This window comes from Sturnus vulgaris, chromosome 6 (assembly GCF_052056855.1).
Source record: "Sturnus vulgaris isolate bStuVul1 chromosome 6, bStuVul1.hap1, whole genome shotgun sequence".
Classification (NCBI taxonomy): domain Eukaryota; kingdom Metazoa; phylum Chordata; class Aves; order Passeriformes; family Sturnidae; genus Sturnus; species Sturnus vulgaris.
The window spans coordinates 24,361,356-24,384,742 of record NC_142248.1 but is presented as its reverse complement, the minus strand read 5'-3'; the positions used below and the strand labels follow the sequence as shown (position 1 = coordinate 24,384,742).

The 23,387-nt window shown below is 38.2% G+C and overlaps 1 protein-coding gene across 2 annotated transcripts in view; it reads right to left on the bottom strand.

The window, feature by feature from the left end:
- The window catches only part of MIPOL1 (mirror-image polydactyly 1), a 186,083-nt gene that overhangs the window by 46,082 nt on the left and 116,614 nt on the right, over window positions 1-23,387 (bottom strand). For both annotated transcript variants that reach the window (XM_088167305.1, XM_088167306.1), the window contains one exon: window positions 5,827-5,921. In XM_088167305.1, the coding sequence (XP_088023431.1) occupies window positions 5,827-5,921 (95 nt within the window). The remainder of the gene's footprint in view (window positions 1-5,826; window positions 5,922-23,387) is intronic.

Sequence of the window (23,387 nt, the reverse complement as noted above, 5' to 3'; positions counted from 1 at the left end):
AAGTAATGGCTTACAAAATATCTTTCCTCATCTATTTCTCCTGTTACAGGGTGATTCAGTTCTGTAATTAAAATGAAAATTGAGTTTGTCCCTGTGCCTACAAGCCCTTCATTTGGGGAAATAATAAAAACCTTCTTGATTTCCTACTTTCACATCTATCGATCTCAGTCTTTAAAAAAATGAACTTCCATGTCATTTTACAAGAGACTTTTTGAGAAAAATATGAGGACCTCCATAAAACCAACTGCCACTTAGGCCATTTGCTTGTGCCACTTAAACATGAATCCCAAGAATTCCAATTGAAGTATTGTAAGCATTGATACTTGTAGATTTAAATTCTGTTACATCTCTTCAACATCTCTTTTTAACTCATAAAGTACTACAACTGGTTAGGGAGCAAGAAAACTGCTGGCATTGCATGCAGATAAGCTACACATATTAACTGAAAGTTTGAATCTAAAAATAGTTATTTCAGGTAATTGTACTTATTAGTACAAGGAGCCTTAATGAAGTTAGTCTTCTATTTCATTGTTGAGAACCATCACATAACTGTAAAATAAGCCATTTTTTCTCACATGCTCACAATAACTTACAGACTTTGCAAGATTATACTGCTTTTGACTGGGATACAGTTAATTTCCTTCATAGTAGCTGGTATGGGGCTATATTTTGGATTTGTGTTGGAAAAAAGTGTTTCTAACACATGGATGTTTCAGTTATTCCCGAGTAGCACTCACACAGAGTCAAGCCTTTTTCTGCTTTTCAGACCACTCCAGCAATGAGCAGGAAGGGGGGCCCCAAGAAGCTGGATGGAGACAGAGCTGGAACAGCTGACTCCAACTGACCAAAGGCATATCCCATACCATATGGTGTCACACTCAGCATATAAATCGAGGGGAAGAAGGAGCCTGATTATAAAACTGGACATATCACATAACTGAAAAATACGCAAATAAAAAACTTGCAATAGTGTTCAAACAACAGAGGTATGTGAGAAAGAGGTAGTGGGATTAACACTCTCATGTACTTCAAAATGGATTATTTGGATATAGCTTTCTTTGGACACTGAGAATCTTATGATTTGCATTAATCTCTAGCTTAAAGAGCACTGTGTTGAAACAATATATTAGTAAGCTAGAAACTCTATGCTATCCCTCTTATGCAAATTTTAATTTCTGGTATGTATTTTTGAGTTAGCATCCATAAAACGCAATTTTCTTTTTGAAACTTGACACAGAGAAACACAAGAAAAGCAAACAGAAGCACAGAACTTGCCAAACTATATTTGTAGCCAGCTTCTTTTTCCTTATGTATTTGAATTAGATTCTTCCTCCTTTTTAATTCCGTTTCATTTCTCTGCCCCTTCTAAAGAAGATTAAAATAGTTCTGGGATATGCATTCTTTTCAGAAAGTCAAAATTCAGAAGGAAATAAATGTTTCCTCATATATCTGCAAAAGCTAATTTTAATTTTGGGTTAGGCCATTCTGGCTTTCCAGTTCCAGTTTCAGTTAGGATTTGCTTTTTCACTTCACCTGAAAAGAAGTGTAGTTTACAACACAGACTTCTTTCACAGCTGGAGGAAAAAAAATGAATGTCTTCAAGCAGCAGCAGCTACCAGATCAGAGAATTGTAGAATAATGAGTTGGAAGTGACCACTGGCAATCTCCAGTCCAACCCAACTTCTTCTCAAAGGGATATCAATATGAGATCACACCATGTTATTCATGACTTTATCACATTAGACACTGAAAATCTCCAAGGATGGAGATAGTAAAACCTCTCTGGCAACCTGTTCCACAGATGGAGAGCCTCGTTTTTCCTTGTAACCTGTCTGAAGCTCTCTTGTTTCAATTCAAGTCAGTTGTTTCTCACCCTGTTGTCATGGAGCACTGTGAAGAGGCAGCCCTTCTTGACAACCTCTGCACAGACTCTGTCAGGCTGCCATTAGGTCTCCCTGGAGCCAACAAAGAAAGGAATATTTTTTCTTTCCCAGGCTGTACAAGAGCAGTACCCTTGGTCTCTCTTTACATTGCTATGGCTTCCTGACAGTACCAGTTGCCCTCTGTCAAACTTCCTCCAATTTACAGATGTCTTACTTTTACTGGGCACCTAAAACTGGATGCAGTGTTCTAGATACCAAGAATCTTTCCAGTGGAGAAAATAAAAAGGGATATTTTTTTCCCCTGAAGGTCTTTACTTGTTTCCTTCCTTTGGGCATGCCAGCATGTACTCACTTCACACATACAGATCTGGATCTAAGTGTCTCTCTCCTGATTTTGTATGATAAAATGATACTTTGCTTTTCCTGGATTATACTAATGTTAGTGGAAGTCAGATTGGTATAAAAATGAACATTTTAATGTTTTGTTACACGCATATGCATCCAAAATAGTTAATATACACACACAGTCATTACTTTTGTGACCAAATCCTTAAAATGTTACTGTGTGTTAAGGCACAAGTACAAGTGACGTAAGTATCACTTGTATGCTTTAATGGGGGCCTCTAGGGTTTTTTTTTTGTTTCCTTTGTTGTTGTTGTTGCATTTTTTTGCTTTGTTTTGTTCTGTCATGTTTATTTGTTTTTGTTTTCTTAAATTTGCTTCTTCTAAGTTAAAGGATGATGTAGTGTCCTGGTTCTGGCCAGGACAGGGTTAGTTTTTGCAGTAGCCAGGAGGGAGCATGGCTATGACCCAGAGGATATTCTATACCACATCAGGATATTTTCCTGATTTGGGGGGAGAAGGGAGTCTCCTCTGAGGAGAAGGGGTTCCTTCCCATTGGGATAGTGTGGCTGTCGTTGGGTTGGGGTGAGAATTGTGCATGCGAATCACTCTTTCTCTTTTGTACACTTTTGTTATTAATATTGTAGCTGTTACTGTTCAGTTTCTTGTCATATTGCTGTTACCAGTAAATTATTCTTATCTCAACTCTTGATTGTCACCTTTTGTGCCTCCAATTCTCTTTTCTGTCCTGTTGCAGGGGAAGCAGGAGGGGGAAGGGGGGAATGAGTGAATGGCACGTGTGGATTGGAGAGTCTCAGCGGGAGTACTAAACTGGGGAGTACCATTCCTAAACCGCGACTCATAGAAATCTCAGTTAAAAAAGGAGAAAAAGAATAAAGTAGGAGAAATGCTTTTTGTAAGGACAGGGAAGACATAAGAGGAAAAGGAGAAGCCACCAGATGAGCCAAAATTCTTAAGCCCCTGTCGTACTGGGGCTTAAGACAGGAAGTGTAAGAATCTGGCAACGACATGAGAGAACGGCAGGTGAAGGGAATGTGCACCCAGCATTACCACATTGCAGTTTTACAGTTCACATGAAGATTGGAGCATGTGTGGAAGCCTATATTTTGCTCACTGGGGAATTCTGAAATCCAAAAAAGAGAAGCAACTCCAGGGAATGCAGTCTTCAACAGCAAATCATATACTTCAGGGAAGTAACTCCAGGGAATGCAGTCTTGAATAGCAACTCACTTGGATCAAAGCAGCAAACTTCCACCTTAGTTCAAAACAGACCTCCCAAAAACACTCTCAGTGCTTATTCTAGACTATCATAGCATGGCAAGTGCTATGAGGAAATGAAAAGACCCAGCAGACATCTATACACACATCCCTTCCACATACAAAACAAGAGTGCAAATTTTCATTCATTTGGGATGGCTTGAGGAATGCACTGTCTACCTGATCATTCATAATTACTGTGGCCATCCCACCCTTGGCCTGGTACAGTCCCCAGAGCTTTATGCACGTGTCATATATTATTTTCTGTCTCATCTGGAACGTGTGTAAAGTACTGCCACACTGTTGGATGACAAGGGCTGTAGATGTTCATGTAACCAAAATGTTAAGAAGTTCATAAGACTCCTCATAATGCTGCAATTAATCTCTAATCAAGTCAAAAGATAGACCTGAGACATCAAATGTTGCTGCTTATGCACTTACAGGAGTCCTTGTTGCCTTTTACAACCCTTGTAGGTTAAGGTCAAGGTGGCCTCTGGCGTTTCAAGTCATGTCTTTGTACGCTTAAGACAGTGCTTCCATACAGAGTGGACTCTCCATACTTAAAGACATCCAAAACCCCTGTGGATGTGGTCCTGGGCAACCAGGCTTCAGTGACCCTGCCTGAGCAGAGGCTGGACAAGATGACCTCCATAGGTCCCTGCCAACCTCAGTCAGTCACTCTGTGGGTCCACTTCAGAACACATTAACCTCTAGAACAGTGAGCTGGCAGCACATAAAGTCTGCAACTTTAGATGTTGTAACTTGTATAAATCAGTAGTGATACATGAGTTCTTTCCCCAGCGGATAACCAGGTGAGCTTTTCCCCACCTTATGGACAGATTTTGCAAATGCTGTCAGCCAACTTAAGGTAAATTTTTGACTGTTCAAATTAAGTGCTGTAAGTTAATAACATGGTACATTCTAATGCTGATTCCTGCAAGTCATTATTGTTAATATTTCTGGGATTTAAAGCATCTACACAAGTAAGCGGCCGTTGCTGCTTACTATACTTCTTAAATATTGTATATTAGTGCAAACTTAATAGGCTATGCCAAAAATATAACTCAAAATCAGTGAAAATCTCCTACAATGCACACAGACCAAGAGAAGGAAATTCTTAATTTTTGAAATATCAATTAAAAATTGCATTTCAGTTTTAAAATTATTAAAAAAAAACCCATTTAAATGAGTAATAAGGGTACCATAATAAATTCTTTCTAGCGTGGTAAATCATACCATAATTTGTGCACACACTAAATGCTGACCAAATTCATTAAATGCAATAATCACAAATTGCTTGGGGTTTCTATTCACTATTAACAGGCTTTAAATAAATGCCTATGAGATTTAGGAACAAAAGTTGTTTTTAAAACTTCCCTCCAAGGTTTTAATAAACTTAATGAGAAGGGGAAACTTGAAAAACCTCTAGAAACCCGAGTATTTTTCGCTTTGATTGCTGAAACACTGAAAACATACACAGTTCTGCTATTGCAAATGCTTTTTAGACATAAATAACTAGTCCTCTTTATTTCCAATGAGTATAGTATTCACACTATATTTATTATTTACCTCTGTAGCCCACATCCCTCATCACAGACATTCAGCCTTCAGATTCACAATTTTCTGCTGTGTTGATGCCAATTCTCCTGCCTTTAACCTGCTGGCAGCTCTGTATCCCCTCTCACACAGGAGGTCAGGATGAAATGAGAGCTGTAACCCAACATCACTCCATAAAACAACCTAACTCCTTCACTGGACCACACAGTGCTTTTCCTTAGGGACTAAAACCCACTGATCCATGCAAATGTTCAGTTCAGCCCACCTAAATTAATGAGAATGGGTATTTCTCTCATTCTATATACTGCTACAGAACATAGGGAATTATAAGGCACATATATTGGGGAAGAAAACAGTCTTTTAGAATTACAGATTTTATTACTCTAAAATCCATATGTTATAAGTTAGGCACATGCAAGCAATCAGGGAAGAAACAAGCATGTATGTAATCTGGTTCTTTTGTCCATGTTTTTTTTAAGTGATCACATAGACATAGCACAGTTTTTTAGTATGATAATCAACCACCACCAATTTTTCACTTCCCTTAGAAGAAACTAATACAAAATTCAGGCTATGAGAAAGGGACTCCTATTTCAAAGAGATGGTTGGTGAGCAGTAAAGCAGAAACGCAGGCTTTGATTCATTGATGTATTCACATTTTTCCAACAAATACCTATTTGATAAGACCATTTCCTTACTCAGTCAGACATCATACAGAAAATTTCCCCTATGAGTCACTCATTCATATTAGAATCAATCATTTTACCTGTAATAAACACGCAATGTTTGGATTTCCTCTTCTAGTTTTTTGCACTGTTGAAGAGCAGCTTCCTTTTCTTGTTGCAAAGCTATCAGTTCTGCCTGTGAAATGATAAACAACCAATAACCAATTTATTCAGAATACCCATACTTTTTTGAAAACATATCAACCGGTGCAATAATTTCAAATTGCACGCAGTGTAATAGAGTTATATTGTTATGTAACACAGTGTTGTGATTTAACCGTGCAGCTGCTTGGCCACTTGCCCTTCCTCCCGCTGATGGGCATGGTGAGGAGAATCAGGAAAGAAAAGAAAATCAAACTTGTCGATGAGATAAGAACAGTTAAATAATTGAAACAGAGTAAAAAATAATGATACTAATACAAGTAATTGTAGTAAAAAGGAGATGGACAGAGGGAGATAAATCCCAAGACAGACAAGTGATGCACAATACAACTGTTCACCACCTCTGACTAATGCCAAGCCTGTCCCTGAGCCATAACACACTCCTTCCTGGTAACTCCCCCCATTTTATACACAGGGTGTGATGTTCTATCACACAGAATGTCCCTCTGGCCACTTTGGTCAGTTGTCCTGACCATGCTCCCTCCCAGCTTTTTGTGTACCTCCTCACTGGCAGTGCAGGAAACAATGAAAGTCCTTGACTTAGGGCAAGCACCACTTAGCAACATCTAAAACATCAGTCATCAACATTATTTGCATACTGAATCTAAAACAGAGCACTGTATCAGCCACCAGGAAGAAAACGAGCACTAACCCAGCCTGTTTAATTCTTATGAAATATTCTTTTTCTAGCACTGAATTTGTTGCTAGATTTTTTTCCCCCTAGCAGAATTATGTTTTGAACTGCTTCTCCCATGTATATAGTAAGTTTTTTGAATACCTAAGGTTAGAACTCTTCAGTTCAGTGAGGTGGTTATCAGCAAACATATTTCATATAATATATGTGTTGCTATACTGCAAAACGGTTGACCAACATACAGAAAGTGAAGCAAGGCCATGAACTGCTGACACATGACTCCAGCCTGGACATGGCCCCCTGGCTGCTAAGGGCAGTTCCCATGGTGGCAGCCCCTGGCTGATGTCAGCAGCAGAAGAGCTGCTGGATATCCGGGACCCTGAGCAGTGGCAGGCAATAAACCAGCAGGGAACTGCAGAGAGAGCACACACCGGGATCTGGGTGCATTCTTACCCAGGATCTGGTTTATAGAAGGGTGAGGGAATCCCTGAGCAATCAGTCATCTCCCATCTGTGAGCCCCACCGGACACTCCCCCTCGTCCTTGGTTCTCACTGAAGGGAGTGACTCATGACTATCATGGAAATTGCAGCATGTGGCTTGTAAGTCAGGAAGGTATCCAGCCCCAACAGGCCTTAAAGAGGAGGCAGGGAGAAATAAGTATTCATGCATATTTAATATAGGTCTATAGCTTAATCACCATTGAAGTCCAGTTTCAATAGCACTGCAGGACTGCCTTGAGGGCCCAGGTACCATATAAATTATTTTAAAATCATGATTTATTGTTGTAACAACAAATAAGATCAGGCTTCCACAGCAATTCCTTGACACATGAGCCTGAGCCTTGGGCTGTTTTCCATGTTTTTAATTCATGGTGTAAGTTATTAATTGTACTAATTGTAGGGCCCTAAACCAAGAGGCACATGTGTGAGAAATGCCAACTGTGGATTCTGCCAACTCTTCAGGACAGTGTTGCGGAAAAGTTTCTTGGTAAATTAAAGACCTGTTATATGAGCTACAAACCCATGAAGGGAAATGCACACAGTTCAGCCTCTAAGTCTGCCAAATTCACTGTATAATCATGAACAATTCTGCCTGTATGCCTCAAAATCTCTCTCCTAAAACAGGGCTCCCACTTGCTTCTGTTTCCTGCTTGTCTCTTAAGACTGCAAGTCTTCAAGGCAGGTGTTTTACTGTTTACTGTCAACTCCCAGTCATCTATGGGCAATTCATTCTGCTGGTTGATTAATCATGTCCTGGATACTTGGCTGATTCCTGGCAAATTTTATTGAACTCTGCATTGCACAAATGCAGCTACACAAGCAGTCTCTGAACCATGTTGCTGGTGGGTCATGTTGCACCCAGGGTTTTGCACTGCTCAGGTACAGGACCCACTGCTGTAAATTGCTCCTGTGAGACATCCATAAAATTTTAACAGGAAGTTCCCTGGTGAATAAAAACTTTCTTACTATATGGGGGGGGCGTTCCTTCAGTTTTAAAAGCAGAAAGCGTTAATGTTTAACATCTGAGTGACAGTGGTTTTGAGCTTCTGACACTGAAAACAATGTACTGGATCCTGGCAAGCCCTAACTTCTGTCAGCAAGAGGTTAAAATCCTCTGTAGGTGAGCCTCTTGCCTGGTGTGGCTTGCTGCCTTGCAAGCAGAACTCACAGAACACAAGATGTTAGCCAAACCAAGCTATTTTCTGTAATTATACTGTTCTGAAGGTGAAACAACATTCTTAAAAATTGGAAAACATGCTTGAATCAAAGTAGGTGGTTTGTTCTAGAGGCCAGTAATTAACATCCTTGCCAATTTTCAGTGTACTGTGAAGTGTGATTGAAATGGTAGACTGGAAGGAAATGTTTGCAGCTGACACACCTACTCAGAGAGATTAACGGCTAGTCTCTTTGGAGAACTATCATAAAACATACACCTAATGTTCCACTTGCCTTTGAGGACAACAGTCAGAGGCACTAGAGTCTTAAGACTATTATTTATGTCAATTTTTCAGCAGAAAAAACTGCACTGACTTGACTGGGTTTGCATCTGGGTTTGTACCAATAAAAATAACAGAAGATTCAGGTTCTTTGGATTTTAAAAAACCCAACAAACCCAAGAGCTACAAAAAGTGAAGAAAAATAGACATTTGTTAGCCTCCTCAGTAACTTCCAGTGGAGTTTATACTAAGAAGCTTCATGAGACCAACAAAAATCCAAGCACAAGAGTCTCCGTGCCCAGCATGCAGCCATGTGACAAAATGACCCATTGTTCACAGGCCTGAAGGGTGGTAAACACAAATAAATGAGTCAAATATCCTCCCAAGCCAGAGATTTAACAGTGCCCATCACAAAGTTAAATTGCTAACTAAAATAATGGCATCTGCTCTACTATAAAGAATTTGGAAGACTCCTGAATGTATATTGAAATCCATCCATAGTGCATATGGCAAAAATCCTGCATGAGCTCACCTCTAATAATAACAATAGCTGCTTGAGAACTTTTTAACAAAATATTGTTCCTCTGGAAAATGTCAAGCTGTGGAAATCAGAACTTTTCTCAGAAATTGATTTGTTTTGATTAAATTGATTTGGAAGGTTGGGTAAAGAAGAAGCAAGAAGAAGAATTACACTCAGGTTCCTCTAGTGGTAGTTTCTCCTAAAAAGGTCACTTTAGAAGAGGGCTTGGTCACCTTTAGGTATAGGTGTCACTCTCAGCAAAGTTCCTGTTTACCCTGAAAGACACTGAAGATTTGTTTTGTCCAGAAGTTCCTACACTTTCATATTTGGTTTAATGTGGATAGATACTTTCCCACTCTCTGTCTCCCTATCCATCTTCCTGCAAACCTTCCTGTTTCTTTACTTTCTCATTTTGCATTTTAGCAGTTATTTGGCGAAAATTTAAATTTTCTAATTAAATATAAAATCTACTTGCTACCTATCAAACTTAAAATAGGTGCTCTCAAAAGAAAAAGAAAATCTCAGTACTGATACTTTTGCTGTTTCTTTTGCTTCAAAAAATTTAAAGGAACAATGTCATGTGTTTTCTTACCACAAAGTTTGGAAAAATACAAGACTTAAGCAAAGGAAAACAGAGGGTAAAACTAGTTTTATGTTTTCCTAATTCCTCTAGGGCAAACACGAGCACCCTCAACTCTAATCTAAATTGAAAGAGATAAGAACACACAGTATCCTATGCTGTCAGGTTCTCTTTGGAACCTCACCTTTGTGTGAGAGATGGCTTTTGTAAGATTTTTCAATATCCAACAGAAGGGAAAAAATCCAATTAACTTGACTAATAAAGTTCCATAGCTTTATTTTAATTGATTTATTTTCTCATGCATTTATAGATAGCACATATATTCCTATAAATAGATATATATTTTTATAATAAGCATTTATTTTTCCTTTCTGAGACAGGCTAAACAAACAACCTTTTCTGTTACCTCTCACTAAGCAGGCTCTTAATTACCCTGATCAATTTAAACACATCTCTCCTTAGTACTCTGTACTAATGCCAGTGGAAACCTCTTCTTACCTGACACATTCTTGCATTCTTTTTGCTCACAGTCACCCTCCAGCCTGTTCTCCTGCACACGTATTACCCAGTTGACAGTGGAAACTCTTATTCATCTTGAAAAGATAATACCTTACACTTGGCACCAAAATTCCACCCCACTGCTTTTGTTTTTTCCAGTACTTGAGGCCATCCCAATCTTTCTGCAAGACAGCTTGAACTTTGTATTAATAATATCTCCACGTCTTATTAAAAACAACTCTCAGCTCTGTATCATCAAGCAATTTTGTTGCACTGCTGCTCTTCATGCCAAAGGTCCTCAATGACAGCATTAAAGAAAACTGGTTCAGCACAACTGGTAAGAAAGTGGAGAGAAATTCCACTAGTGAAATCCTTGGACCTTAACATTTCTTCCTTGAAAACTGTTTGCTGCTGCCTTTCTGCTAACTAGTTCCTTATTGCCTTTGACTAATCCCTCATCTCCTTCATGGGTACATGACATTTTGCAGACAGACATGAGCTAAACGTGCCCATTCTTCCAAATGAGAGACGCTGGGTGAACCCAGTTAACAGCAAGCAGCATTTCCCACATTAAGCTTGTGCCTGCTTGTAAAATAACAATATACACATTCCCCACTGTAATTAATAACTTTCCATATGGCACAACCTATAAGCTTATGTGTCAGGTTATATTAAAAATGTTTCTTTGTCTAAATAACCAGTTATCATATCAAAGAAGAATTTCTTGCATGATCATTCTCGTGTGAAAACTGTACTTCAATTCACTCTTGATGGATCCATGATTTAAAAGCATTTTCCTTCTAAATTTACTATGAAGCCTCACAATAAAGACTAACTGGTCTACAGATGTCAAAATTAATTTTTTTGCCCTTCTAAATATAGATGCTGTCCCTTCTAATTCCCTGTCATATTACACTGCACATAGCCTCATAAGATTTTTAAAAGAACTTTACTATCATTCCTGAAATTTCAGGTACCAGCACTTTCAGAACTGGGTATGGAAACCATCCATTAACCCAATGCAAGCACAATAATCTATTGAACAGTTACCACGTATTCCATTTGCATACATTCACTTTTCTTAACCCTTGTCCTCACAGCTGGCATCTTGATTGCCCAGTGCTGAGAGAAACAAAAATTAAAACCACATGCTTTCAGACCTAATTCAGAATTACCCCTGAACTCCATGCCCTTCTCAGACCAGTGGCATATTTCCTCTTTCCTTGTTCTCATTTCAGTTGTTACACTATTGGTTGTTCAATTTCCTTTCCAAGGGCAAATTTACCTTAACCTCAGGCAATTTTCGTTTGTCTCTAGATCTCCTGTTTTCTAAGACCTAACTTCCTTGCTTAATAAGTACCCTTCTTGTGGACAACTTATTTGTATGGAAATTATAACTGACAATTACAGTGGGCACCAGTGCAATTTCCCTTGGCTTGACTGAGATACACGTTCATGCACAAGCATTCCTCCACTCAGTAATAGTCACTACCAACACCTTGCTTTCTACTGACACAGGATATTCCTGTGGATTAGAAGAAGGTTGGGTGAGAAATCTGAGGAGTCTCCAAGTTAATTTCTACAATTTACGGTCTCAGTCATTTACATTTGGTAGAACTGCAAAAGGGAAAAGAGGAAAAATGGCAGTAAGATGTCTTTCTGCCCTAGGTCCTACATTATCTGGAGTCTGAAATGGGATCTAGCCTCAAACAGACAACAGAGAATTGCTCCCATGTCGTGTGAGGAAGAAATATGTCTCTGCTGATATAAGGAAGAGCTCAGGTATCTTCTCAGGGCAGCAGGAAATTGGGAAGGCAAATAAAGGTTTCTTTCATTCTAAATTAGAATGAACATGCAAAAAAAAACAACTCTGGAAAAAAAATTAAACTAAAGAAATATTTTAATCTTACACTATTTTTAATGCTTTTACATTTTACACATCATGTCAGTAAGAGGATACATACTGCCTGATAGATACTGCCTGATACATACATGCCAGGTCATGTTGTGACACATATGAGATCCAACTTCTAACCGTTCTGTTATTTTTACATTAGCAGCTGCTACTTAGCGCAGATTACAACAGCTCATCTTATTTTCTGTATCAAAGTGTCAACATATCAAACTGTTTCACCAACAATAGAAGTAGGTGACGCTTTGATCTAGAAAAGAATATAAGCACTTGTCTCATTAATTAGGGGATCAGAAGTTTCAGGGTCAAGAAAAAGACTCCAGCTAACATGAGAGAACTGAAAATGGCTATCACTCTAATAATACACTCAGCAATCTCCTTTTTTTTTTTTTTTTTTTATTTTTTTAATCACAGAGCCGAAGTGTCAAATTGTTTCATTACAATACCAAAGGGGACACATTGACCTAGAAAATTAGATAAAATGTTTCAACTTGCATTTAAGTATCAGCTGGCCTTGATGATTTTAAAAATTACAAGGTAAAATTAGAACTTAGTATAGTAGTTGTTAGAAAATATTGACACATCATGAAATACCTAATTAACCATAATAAGTCTAAATTTAAAATGTAAAAAATTAATGTTTTATTTTTGAAGTTTGAAGCGTAGGTTTCAATATTTACCAAATAAAATTTCTGGAAGATAAACTGAGCTGGAAATGTTTGGAACAGTAACTGAAATTATTAGAAATTCATACAAAGTTGTTTCTCAACACATGATTTTCTAAAAGAAATAGTTTTCCTAAACCTTTCTTAACTTGAAGTAATGGACCCCCTTTATTACTGATCCCTGATGGATCTGCACTGCTTTGGGGGAACAGTACAGCTAGAAAAAATACAATGAAGAACCATCTGAGGTTTATTTGTGTGTGTGAATTTCAGGGTAAGGGTGGCAATTGTGGGAACTCTAACAGCCTTTAAGCTGCAGCCCTCACCAACCCTCTGCCACAACCACACCTGGGTTGACATACCCTTTAGGCACAAAGGAAAGGTATCTCAACAGCAAACATGACCTTTATGAGTTTGCAGCAGGATGAAACAATTAATCATAATATTTTATTCTACAATCTAATACTACTGTTGGTCCAAAGAAATATCTGTAATTAGACTTTTTTTTTTAATAAAAAGTATTATCTCACTGCATTGTGAAGATACACTGGTTTAGATGGAAGTATTTCTGAGGAATGTCAGACAGGATTTCTGACATAAGAGAGAACTCCTCCCCAGCCATGTGATTAGGTTATTTGTTTTGAATGCAGAAACCTAATGCTGAGTCCCAGCTTCTTGTATTAACCCACTCTGGGCAGCCTGGTAGACTTGTCCCAGTGAGAATGACTCCCTGCTCCAAAGTCATGAGAATTACCCATGTTTCTGGTGACTATCATTGTCTATATTCTCTCTCTGCGACTGACAAGAATATTTTTTAATTAAATGGCCAGGTATGTGAAAAGCAGATTCAAACAGAGATGCATCATGGAAAAGGAGATGAACTCCAGAATTCAGCCATCAAAATGTCTGAGGGTGCCAAACTTGGATTAGGGAGCTGAAGTAACGGCCTTCACATACATGATGTGAGAGCATCACAGTGGCTTTTTAACTTGTATAATTTTCATTTACCTTACAAGGAATATATCTACGTTTTCTCTTATTGGAATTATATAGTTTAACCCTGTAATCTTCTTTTTAGTCCAAAATGGAATTATCATTTTCAGGAAGTGTTGTGCTTCATGTCTATCTTATGTCACCTTCCTCAACTCAGCATTTATGCTATCTTAATGTTTTTTAAGGAGTTTTTCAGAAGACTTGTTAAAGATGTCACTATCTGACATTCAGATTCTTGTCTCCATCACAACAAATTCCCCAGTGAGAATACATTATCATACCAAATGAACATTGCTTGCATTGCTCACTTCTAAGAGATCCTGTTGTCACTGGGATGACAGCAATAGGCCATAACAAGTACTATACAGATTATGCAATTATTAAAAGAAATATCACCAAATAGCTTTTTACTACTCTCAGAAACAAAATGAAAGAATACAATTGCAATTTTGCTGAGACTAGGTACATATCTGGTTAATTTTACTACAATAAAAGCAAACAATATCCTTATGCCTGAGATGTGATGCGTTATTCCTGTCCTAGGTGGTCACACACACATTGGGAAGAAGCTCACTGTACCAGCAGCATTTAACAAGCAGTTTGCTCTTTCACAAGCACACATTACAGGCAGATTTGCCCACGGAAGTGGGCCCATCCCTGGAGGTGTTCAAGGCCAGGCTGCATGGAGCTCTGAGCAACCTGGTCTAATGAAAGGTGTCTCTGCTCATAGCAGATGGATTGGAATTAGATGACCTTTAAGGTCCCTTCCAACCTATGATTCTGTAATTCACCAATTATCACATTATGTAAGTAAGTATCTATATGAAATGGTCATGGTAAGTTTCAGGGAGAATTAAGAATTTGCTTATTTAACCTTAGCTATGACGAGACAAATTTCTTCATCATTGGCAGTATTGTTCTGTACTATGCTACACTTCTTCCAAGCAGTATACTGATATACTGAAAATTGCAGGAAAAATTATCTGTTCAAAGGACAATCCAAGGCATGTGATAAGAGTGTGAGACTAATAGTTGGAACCATTTTATTTTAAAGAATGATTTAGGGAGTGAGGACAATTCATTTGGAATTCTGCCCTTGCGAGGTTGACACAAAACTGCAATTGACTTCCCAGGGTCAAGATTTCATTTATGGTTTCCATTCATTTACATACATAGGCAAAACCCCCAGATATACCAACATACATGCCTACTGTACACATGGATAACTACCTGATGATACTGCAAGTCTTGTTTTAGGTAAGATATAACCATAGTGGATGACAAAAAGGCCCCTGAAAACTTCTGAGGATGACAGCTCCAAAATACACACTCATAGCTGGACTGGGCTTTGCACATAAGTAATGCCATGTGCAGAGACGCTGACCTTTTAGTAGGAGGGATTTTATTAAGAACACAAGCTGGGGGTGCTTTAAGGAGCAAATAGATAGGACTCCATATACAGGCAGGTAGATTCTTGACTCACTACTAAATCACAGTGTACACTAAAAAGAACACAAAAAGAAAACAACCAAGAATACTTTATTTTAATAGAGAAAGAATAACCCATTCACAACAGCAATTTCTGCACAGTAGCCACGGCTTTACAATCTATATGAAAATAACACATATAAATTAATTTCTTTACTTCTCAGATTAAACACTGTTTACAGCTGTGGACTTGTGGAAAGGAAACATTACCTCATGTTCTGTAATTCAGGTTTGGCTTTGGTGACATCACATACTTTTTTCTCATCTAAAAATCATTTCATAAAATGCAAATTCAAACAAACAACGGAAAAATATCAGCAGTACAGAGAAACTTGTCTTATTTGAAGGTAAAATAAAGGATATTGTTTTGGGCACAGTGTAACCATGTAGCTCTTCATGGTTCCATAGGTAACTGGACTGGAAAACAGATATACCCCTTTAAGACATATCAGGTTACCAAATATAAGCTTAAAACAAAGGATAAAAGCTGTCTCTGATTTACTTTAATAATAGGCATGTTTCCCCCAACTCTGAGAGGTCTGACTTAATACTATGAAGATGACTGCATTATACATGAAACTTTACTGTCAATCTTCTTAGGGGAAATCAAGAAGGAAACAACTGTGTAAGCTGGAGCGAGCTGAAGAAACCTTCCAGGTGGTGTCTGAGTCCTACTGGCAGGGTACTCTGGGAAAGCTTCAAATGTCAGCACCCACGATAAACCCATTGTCCACAAAAATTACTTTGGCCACCTATGATTTCAAGTCAGTATCTGCCACAAACAGCAAATTGTCAGCACAGGATCCAAAAGGTAATGTCATGTTGTCTCAGAAGCTTTGTGGTAACAAAGACCCTATTCAATAAAAACAACTTTACCCTCAGCCCCAAAAGTGTCTTATCCAGTTTGGGGCGGAACTGAACTGGCAGAATAACAGAAGAAAGTTCGTATTACAGCCAGACATGTTTTATCTGTGCAGCAGCCAGAAACTGTGTTCTCAGGGCTCTCCACCTGGCACATTTTTGAGGCTCCACTAACAGACCCCAAACTAACCACAGCACCCAACTCTCTATCGCTAAAAAGAGCAGACCAGAAACTGTGTTCCGACCTTGAGATCTAATGGCATAACCTTATTCATGTTAAAAAATGGCCAAAAGTTCTCTTCCATTCACCCCTAAAAGGGAGGGCTGCTAACACCAGACTGTCAAAGGGCCATAGGCCCTACCACACAGTGTGGTTCAAAAGCATCATCTGGGAGAGTGGGCAAAAACCATGCCAGGGAGCCCTCTAAAAGAGTGCATGAATGGTTGCATGTCATTGTGCAAGTCCACATCCTCATCCTATTTTTGTTACTAGTCTAGGTGCAGATAACTGGTCTTGTCAACTAATAAGGGCTTAATAACCTTGATTAAGGTTGATAAATCTGACTTTCTCTCATTCCCAGTAGGCTGGTGAGGCACCCAACTGTTAAACACGTGTCACCCACATCTCCATTTCAAAGATGCAGGAGTGATTCTTCCTCAGGCAAATCTTTCTAACCTTTCTTCATCACTCAGTTTCTACTGCAGACTCCTTACAGTAAAGTCCTTGGCTTTGACCAGCCAATGAAGATGTCATTTCATTGCTGTTTGAACTTAGTGCCATTGTCACCTCTGATTTCAGTGTGACACCAGTCCAACAGAAACAGTCCAACTGAGACACCCTGTAATATTGCACAAACCTCTTTCCATAAGAAAATACGTTGTTGAAAACATTCATGCTTCCTAAGAGGGGAAAAAGCCAGCATGCAAGGCAGCAACTTGAGGGAAAAAGGAGTTAACAATTTATGCTTCAAAGCTTATTACAGATGCTAAGTGATAATACTCTCCAAAATAAATTCTTTCATGCGAAGAGAGTATGACTGTTACCTCCTTACAGTACTACTGCAGAAGGCAGCAGTGTCTAATCACACTATCAGAATTTAACTAAAATTCTTTCATGAAAGTCATGAGTCTGTAGAGAACTATAAATATGAATTGGCCTAATTGCATCATATTACTCTTCCAGGATTTGGAAGGAAAGGTAGGTAAGAGACTGAGAGTTAATCTTTTTACTTCACCTTGTAGTCTTCACCTTATGGAAAATGAATGACTAGCAGACGTACATACTCAAATTTATCTGATATTTCTGTACACATAGAAACACAGAACCAAAGTGCTGAGTTCAAAAGCAATTGTTACATCTAAGAAAAGAAAAAAATCAATTATTGAAAGAAGCATCAGGAAATTTAGGAAAAAGAAAGAATCCATGAGTATGCATTACCAAACAACATAGCAAGGCAATTTGAGTTCTTTCTCCAGCTGTATTATGTCCTGCCTAGCATTTTGAGGAAAGACAGGAGCTCTATGTCTGCTCTTGAGGCTGGCTGTAGACCTCATGACCTTGAGCCACTTGTGCAACTGGAATGACTATGAATTTCCAGCAACACTGTGAACAAGTCACCATCACGTCTCCTGTGATGCAAGCATCCTCAGCAGGTAGTTTAGAACAGTTTCAGTGTCTATCATTGCAATGCTACCTGTGTAAAAGGGATCAGCCATAGGGAACCCAAGGAGTTGATTCTGAACAGAACAACTCCCTGAATCTTAGTTTCTCTACAATCTTAGAGCAATGCTTTCTACCCAAGTAGAACTCAGAGTAAGGACTTAAAGCAAGAAAAGCAAATAGAAATGTTTGTGAGAACATACATTTAAGTCTTTATAGGAAACACTTGTCTGATCGAAAAAGTACAGGAGAAAATTCAGTAGAGGGTATTTTCCTATCACATTAGCAAGAGATGGATCCAGCTTGTTATGGATGTTATTCTGTTGGAGGAGATCTGTTGGTATAGGTGAGTTACTTTCACTCAGGACTCAAAAGTATGTTCTGATACTAAAGATTTCTGCTTCTTTCTGTTAAAAATCTATTTACTAAATTTTTTATGAGGTAATCATATTACCTTCTACTGCATATCTATTCAGTTAGATTCTAGTAGATCTTGGCATTGGGCAAAAACATTCTTTTCAGTTCCTATGTATGTTTTGGTGCTTAGTTGTCTAAACTTCTGTTGCAACTCAGACTCAACTACATTTCAACTGGGAAAAAAAGTAATATTGTAATCTTTGGAGCAAGGGAAGTGAATGAGAAAAGGGATACATTACCCACGATATTTTTTTTAAAAGTTGTTCACTTGTGAAATAAAATAACATAATCCACTGAAAAGATAAACAATTTTCTCAACTATCAAATCTTCCAGGAATTTTCCACAGTATAATCTCATACAAAAGGTTTATTTCTTTCTTCTTATTTGTGCAACACTAAAGAAATAATTTTGATTAACAAAGGTTGCTGTGTACAAAAAAATCTTCCTGATAATCCCCCAAAGTAAACGCTTTTTTAAGATAGTGTTATTATCTTAAAATTTTAGCCAATGTTTTTGTTTTTATTCATTCAAAGTATATATTCTACTTTATCACTGCACCTATTAGACATTTCTCAACTTGAACACCTGTTGAACTAAACTTGCCTTGTCAGAATATTTTTAATTATGCAATCCATATTCTGTCAATGGCAAGCACTTGAGCAGAATTTCTTTTATACCTTTCAACATACCCAGCAGACAATTAAGAACTCAGAGGACAGAAATACTTGCCAACTGAAAAGTTAGTAAGGCAAGTTTAATCAAGTGATCTTGACTAACTTTACCAAAGAATCACAATTTTCATCATCAGTTTATCACTTCAAAATACCACTTTAAATGCTATTTCTTAGAATTTTTTATTGACTCAAGTCTTTCACACAATCTGTGATACATGCCTGACTTGCATAATACTTCAGTCATATATCCAGTAATGCTTGAATACTTTCTTTTCATGGGTAGCACAATGAATGCCAAATTTGCCTCCAGCTTTTAAGAAAATTTGGTTTTGCAGGGAAAATCCTGACCCATTGAAGCCAACAGAAGTTCACTGTTGACTTCAATGGGATTAACATTTCCCTGTATTTGTATACATGCATTCTCTACTTAGTGACGAGTATTCCAATTACATGTGTGCTGTACCCAAGGATAAGGCTAATTAAGAGAAACGTCTTTGAATTAGTGTTTGATAACTGATACTATAAATGTAGATATTTAGACAACACTGTGCAGAACCCTCTTCAATTCTGCAGCAATAAAATGGTGAGATATTTCTGCAGTGCAAGGTGCCACCTGGCATTTACTTTTAAACTAATCAACATATGTGGGTCTCATCAGAGGAAAGAAAAAAACACTGTACAACAAATTTTGCAAAGCATCTGAAGAGCAGTAAAAAAATTCTGAAATAACCACCACTTTCAGAATGATGACACATTTTTGAGGAAGGGTTGCAGAGCTATTAAACTCATCCACAAACAGGGAAGCCCATTACTTTCTTTTGGAAGCTGCTGGATTGGCAGCCCTATTGCATAAGCATACTGTAGTCGATTATCTCTGTTGTATGAGACTCCACAAAATGCTTTTGATCCATTTTGTCTTGCAACTTAGCAAAGAAATGTTGCAATAAGAAACAGCACCAGAGATCTGAAAAACCTAAGCTCTGGATTACCATATTGTGTTGTCCTGCCATTCAGTGGGTCAGACAAAGGCAGTGGTGTTCAAAGTAGAAAAAGAAAAAAGACACTGGTCACAGAAAGTGCCGAGAACAAAGTAAATAATATTCCTCCACATCCCTACTCTTTCATAGATCTGTTGTTAAAAGAGTTGCAGCAATTAGGCTTTTGTTAATTACCAGCTGTTGAAACAGATGTGTTGACTGTCCTTATTAGCCAACAGCTGGGACAGGAGAACAATTGATGCTCTCTAAAATCAACAGCCAGCTGCTTTGCAGTAATTATCTCCTATGGATAATACAGGTGATAAAAGCAGCAAAAAGGTTATGAGTTTCAATAACCAAGGTACTGTTATTGAATATTACTGGAATATATGGTTAATTTTAGAAAATGAGTGGAACAGTAAGTTGCTATGTCTGCTTCCTATCTGCATTGTGTCAAGGTCACAATATGCAAATACTAGGGGAAATATAACCAGAAAAATATCTGTAAACATCACAATTTTTCTACATTTTTAAGCCTCTTACTTATTTTTAATGTCTTGCTGATTAAGAAATGCTTTCTCTTTCAGGTGACTATGACTAGATGTCAGTTAACATTCACCCAGGTTCCCATATGCCTCTCTTTGCATTCAATTTTACCATAAATGACTTTGGAATGTGCAGATGGCTACTCCTACCTGTTGGAAAATAATATTATACAATATGTAATAAAGAAATGATTTAAGAGGGTGGCCATCCCTCTAGAGAGTTAGATTCTAGTCTCAGGCACGTAATCAAATCCTAAGGAAATTCACTTCTCTACTTGGATTTAAGTTTCCTTAGCACTAAAATGGGGGAACTATGTTTATCTTGATCGATCACTTTATGATTGATGACTTTAACACACTATTTAAGTACAAAGTAATGCTTGCATAATACAATACTGTAACAGTAAAAAAACCCGCATGCTTTTCTCGTCGTGATATACGTCAAAGGTTATAAAATGAATAGTTCTTTGAGAAGCCCAGGCCTGGGAGCCACAGGCTAAGTCCCAATATCTAAATGGATATAATATCTAAATGGAATATACTAACATAGGTAGTTAGATAGTTTATATTTATTTTTGCTCCTGCTTTGATTTATATTTTCTCATCTTGATACCCTATTAAATGCATTCAAAGAAAAGCAAAGCAGAGATTTTAAACCATTTCTATTAGCCGCTCGGTTCATCTCAAGCCAACAAAAGATATGTCTACAAGAACCTACAACCATGTCTATTCACTAATTAGTCTGTACTTAAAGACACTGCCTTACTGAAAGCAGGGATTAAGGCTGGTTGAATACTTTGCCTTTCATAGACCTCCCTTATGTCTCTGTTGGGTCATCATAAGCAGCTTGTTCCCTGAGCTTTAAGTAAGGAAGCTTGAAAATCAGTTCTGGGCTCATCAGTAGGCACTGTGGCAATTAACAGGAGCTACCAACATTTTAAGAGACACATGAAAAACTTAGCTAGTCAGATTTTTCAGTAACAGGGATTAGAAAAAATATATCATACTCTCCTGCTAGCTATATTTTTAAGAAACATACACTGCAGTCTAAGAAACAACATGCACTCTTATTTTGAGATAAAGCAAAGCAATGTACTTCTCTGTTCCCACCTCAGATTCAAAAGAAAAGAACATGCCATTATAGCAAGAAAATTGACATGGCTCCTTCAACAGACATATTTCCACCTATTATCAGGAATTTAGTGCACACTATGAAATAAACAGAAAAATTGAGTCTAGTTTTCAGTTTTCTACTTTTGGAAGAATGATAAGTATAATGAAAAAAGGCAAGGAGAAGGAATGGTTTTAAGCAATGGCTTTTAATTTGCTTTTCATTCTCTCCTTATTTCTCTAGCTGCTTCCCTCTACTTTTGCAGTGTTTTGGAGCCATTGCACTGGGTTTTCCCCTAGAAGGTAAAATTTGGCTCTTTGCCTTTTGTTTGTCATCCATGAATGAGTTGGCCGGGGGGACTGGGGACAGAGGAAAGTTTTGGTCTCACTCTGCTCACTCTGGTCTATTAATGCAGTTTTACACTTTTCCAGCGAGGATAATTTGAGCAATGACAGAGCTCCTCTGCCTTAGGGAGAGATCTGAAGAAAGGTTTCTATCCAATGTGGACAGCTAATTCAGGACATAATTGGGAAATTCTTCAGAGCTAGTGTTCTGCATGTATTTCCATGGTAGAAACTACCACAAAGCAAGCAGAAAGTTGAAGCCTTACAGATGAAAGTGGTGGTGAACATTGTTTCATTCACCTTAGCCAAGACATCCTGTAGGAAATTTTCAAGCTGCATGTACTCAGCAAGGGCCTCTGTTGCCTAAATCCTCCAGCTCCAGTTCAGGCCTCTGGTCACAGTTGGAAGTATATCTCTGCAGGATTAACCACCAGCCCCTACTCTGAGAGCAGAAAAGCACCTGAGGGCGTGTACTGTGTGGCCACTGGCATGCTGACAGGAGCTGAAAAGCACCTGGACTTTGGTCCCGTGTCCTGCAACAGTCACAGCCTGGTAACACACAGTTTTGACTCACCACCTAATTACAGCAACACTTCGAAGCTGAAAAACAGACCTAAGAAGATCTGAATTAACACATGAATCAAACACATTCTGTCTGCTGAGCCATTGTGAACCTCCCCTGCACCAGGGCCACAACAAATCTGTCCCAGTGAACTTAATCCAATATATTTCAATTTCTTGGTATCTACCTTGCTAACAAAACCTACCATACATAACCATGAGCCAACGCACAATGTGTTTCTCTTTTTATTTTGTTTTCAAATAAAACATCTAGAGACAGCACAGGCCAGTTCCCCGAGAATGTAAAGTTGAAGACTGCTGGCCAAATAAAAACTTTTCTGATATCTCATAAAATCTTTGTAAATGTGACAATCAAGCCCTCAAGAAAATTCACCTGGCAACAGCTGCATTGAAACAAAGTTACTGCAGCAACAAGTAACGTCACAGCGTTAATAATTGACATGGAAAGAATGAAAAGGTGAGCAAGGGATAAAGAGGACAAAGGAGAGATTTCAGTATAAACTTCTGCTGGTAAGTAATCAATCAAAATTAGGATTGAAAGAGTGGTATGAATGTTATATTGAAAACTGAAGCGAGTTTGATATCTTGGACTGCTGAATGGGGTTGTAAAACTCCATTTTCTGCAGCCTGATTTGCAAAATTTGACAAACAAATCCCCTGCTGATTTGAATCTACTTTTATTCAATTCTCCCCAGAAACTAAAGCAAACGCAGGAACAGTGCCTTCTCATGTTTGCTGTATGCAGGAAAAGAGTCATGCAATGCCTGGCTCTGCAGGTTAAGGCACGAATTAGCAACACAGTGGTAATGAATGAGTTTCTCGATTTACATAATCTAACAAAAAAACCACTCCCCTTGGAGGGAGGAACTACAGAGACACTGTTTAGAAGAAACTGTTTCTGATGACTGAATTATCAGTAGCCTGGAGCGAAATGGACTGCTATCTTAATATCCACCACTGCCACTGCAAGGGGTCAAAGCAGCAAGAAAAAGTGTTGAGACTACAAGTTAAAGTCAGGTTCTAAGAAATCAAGATTTGTTT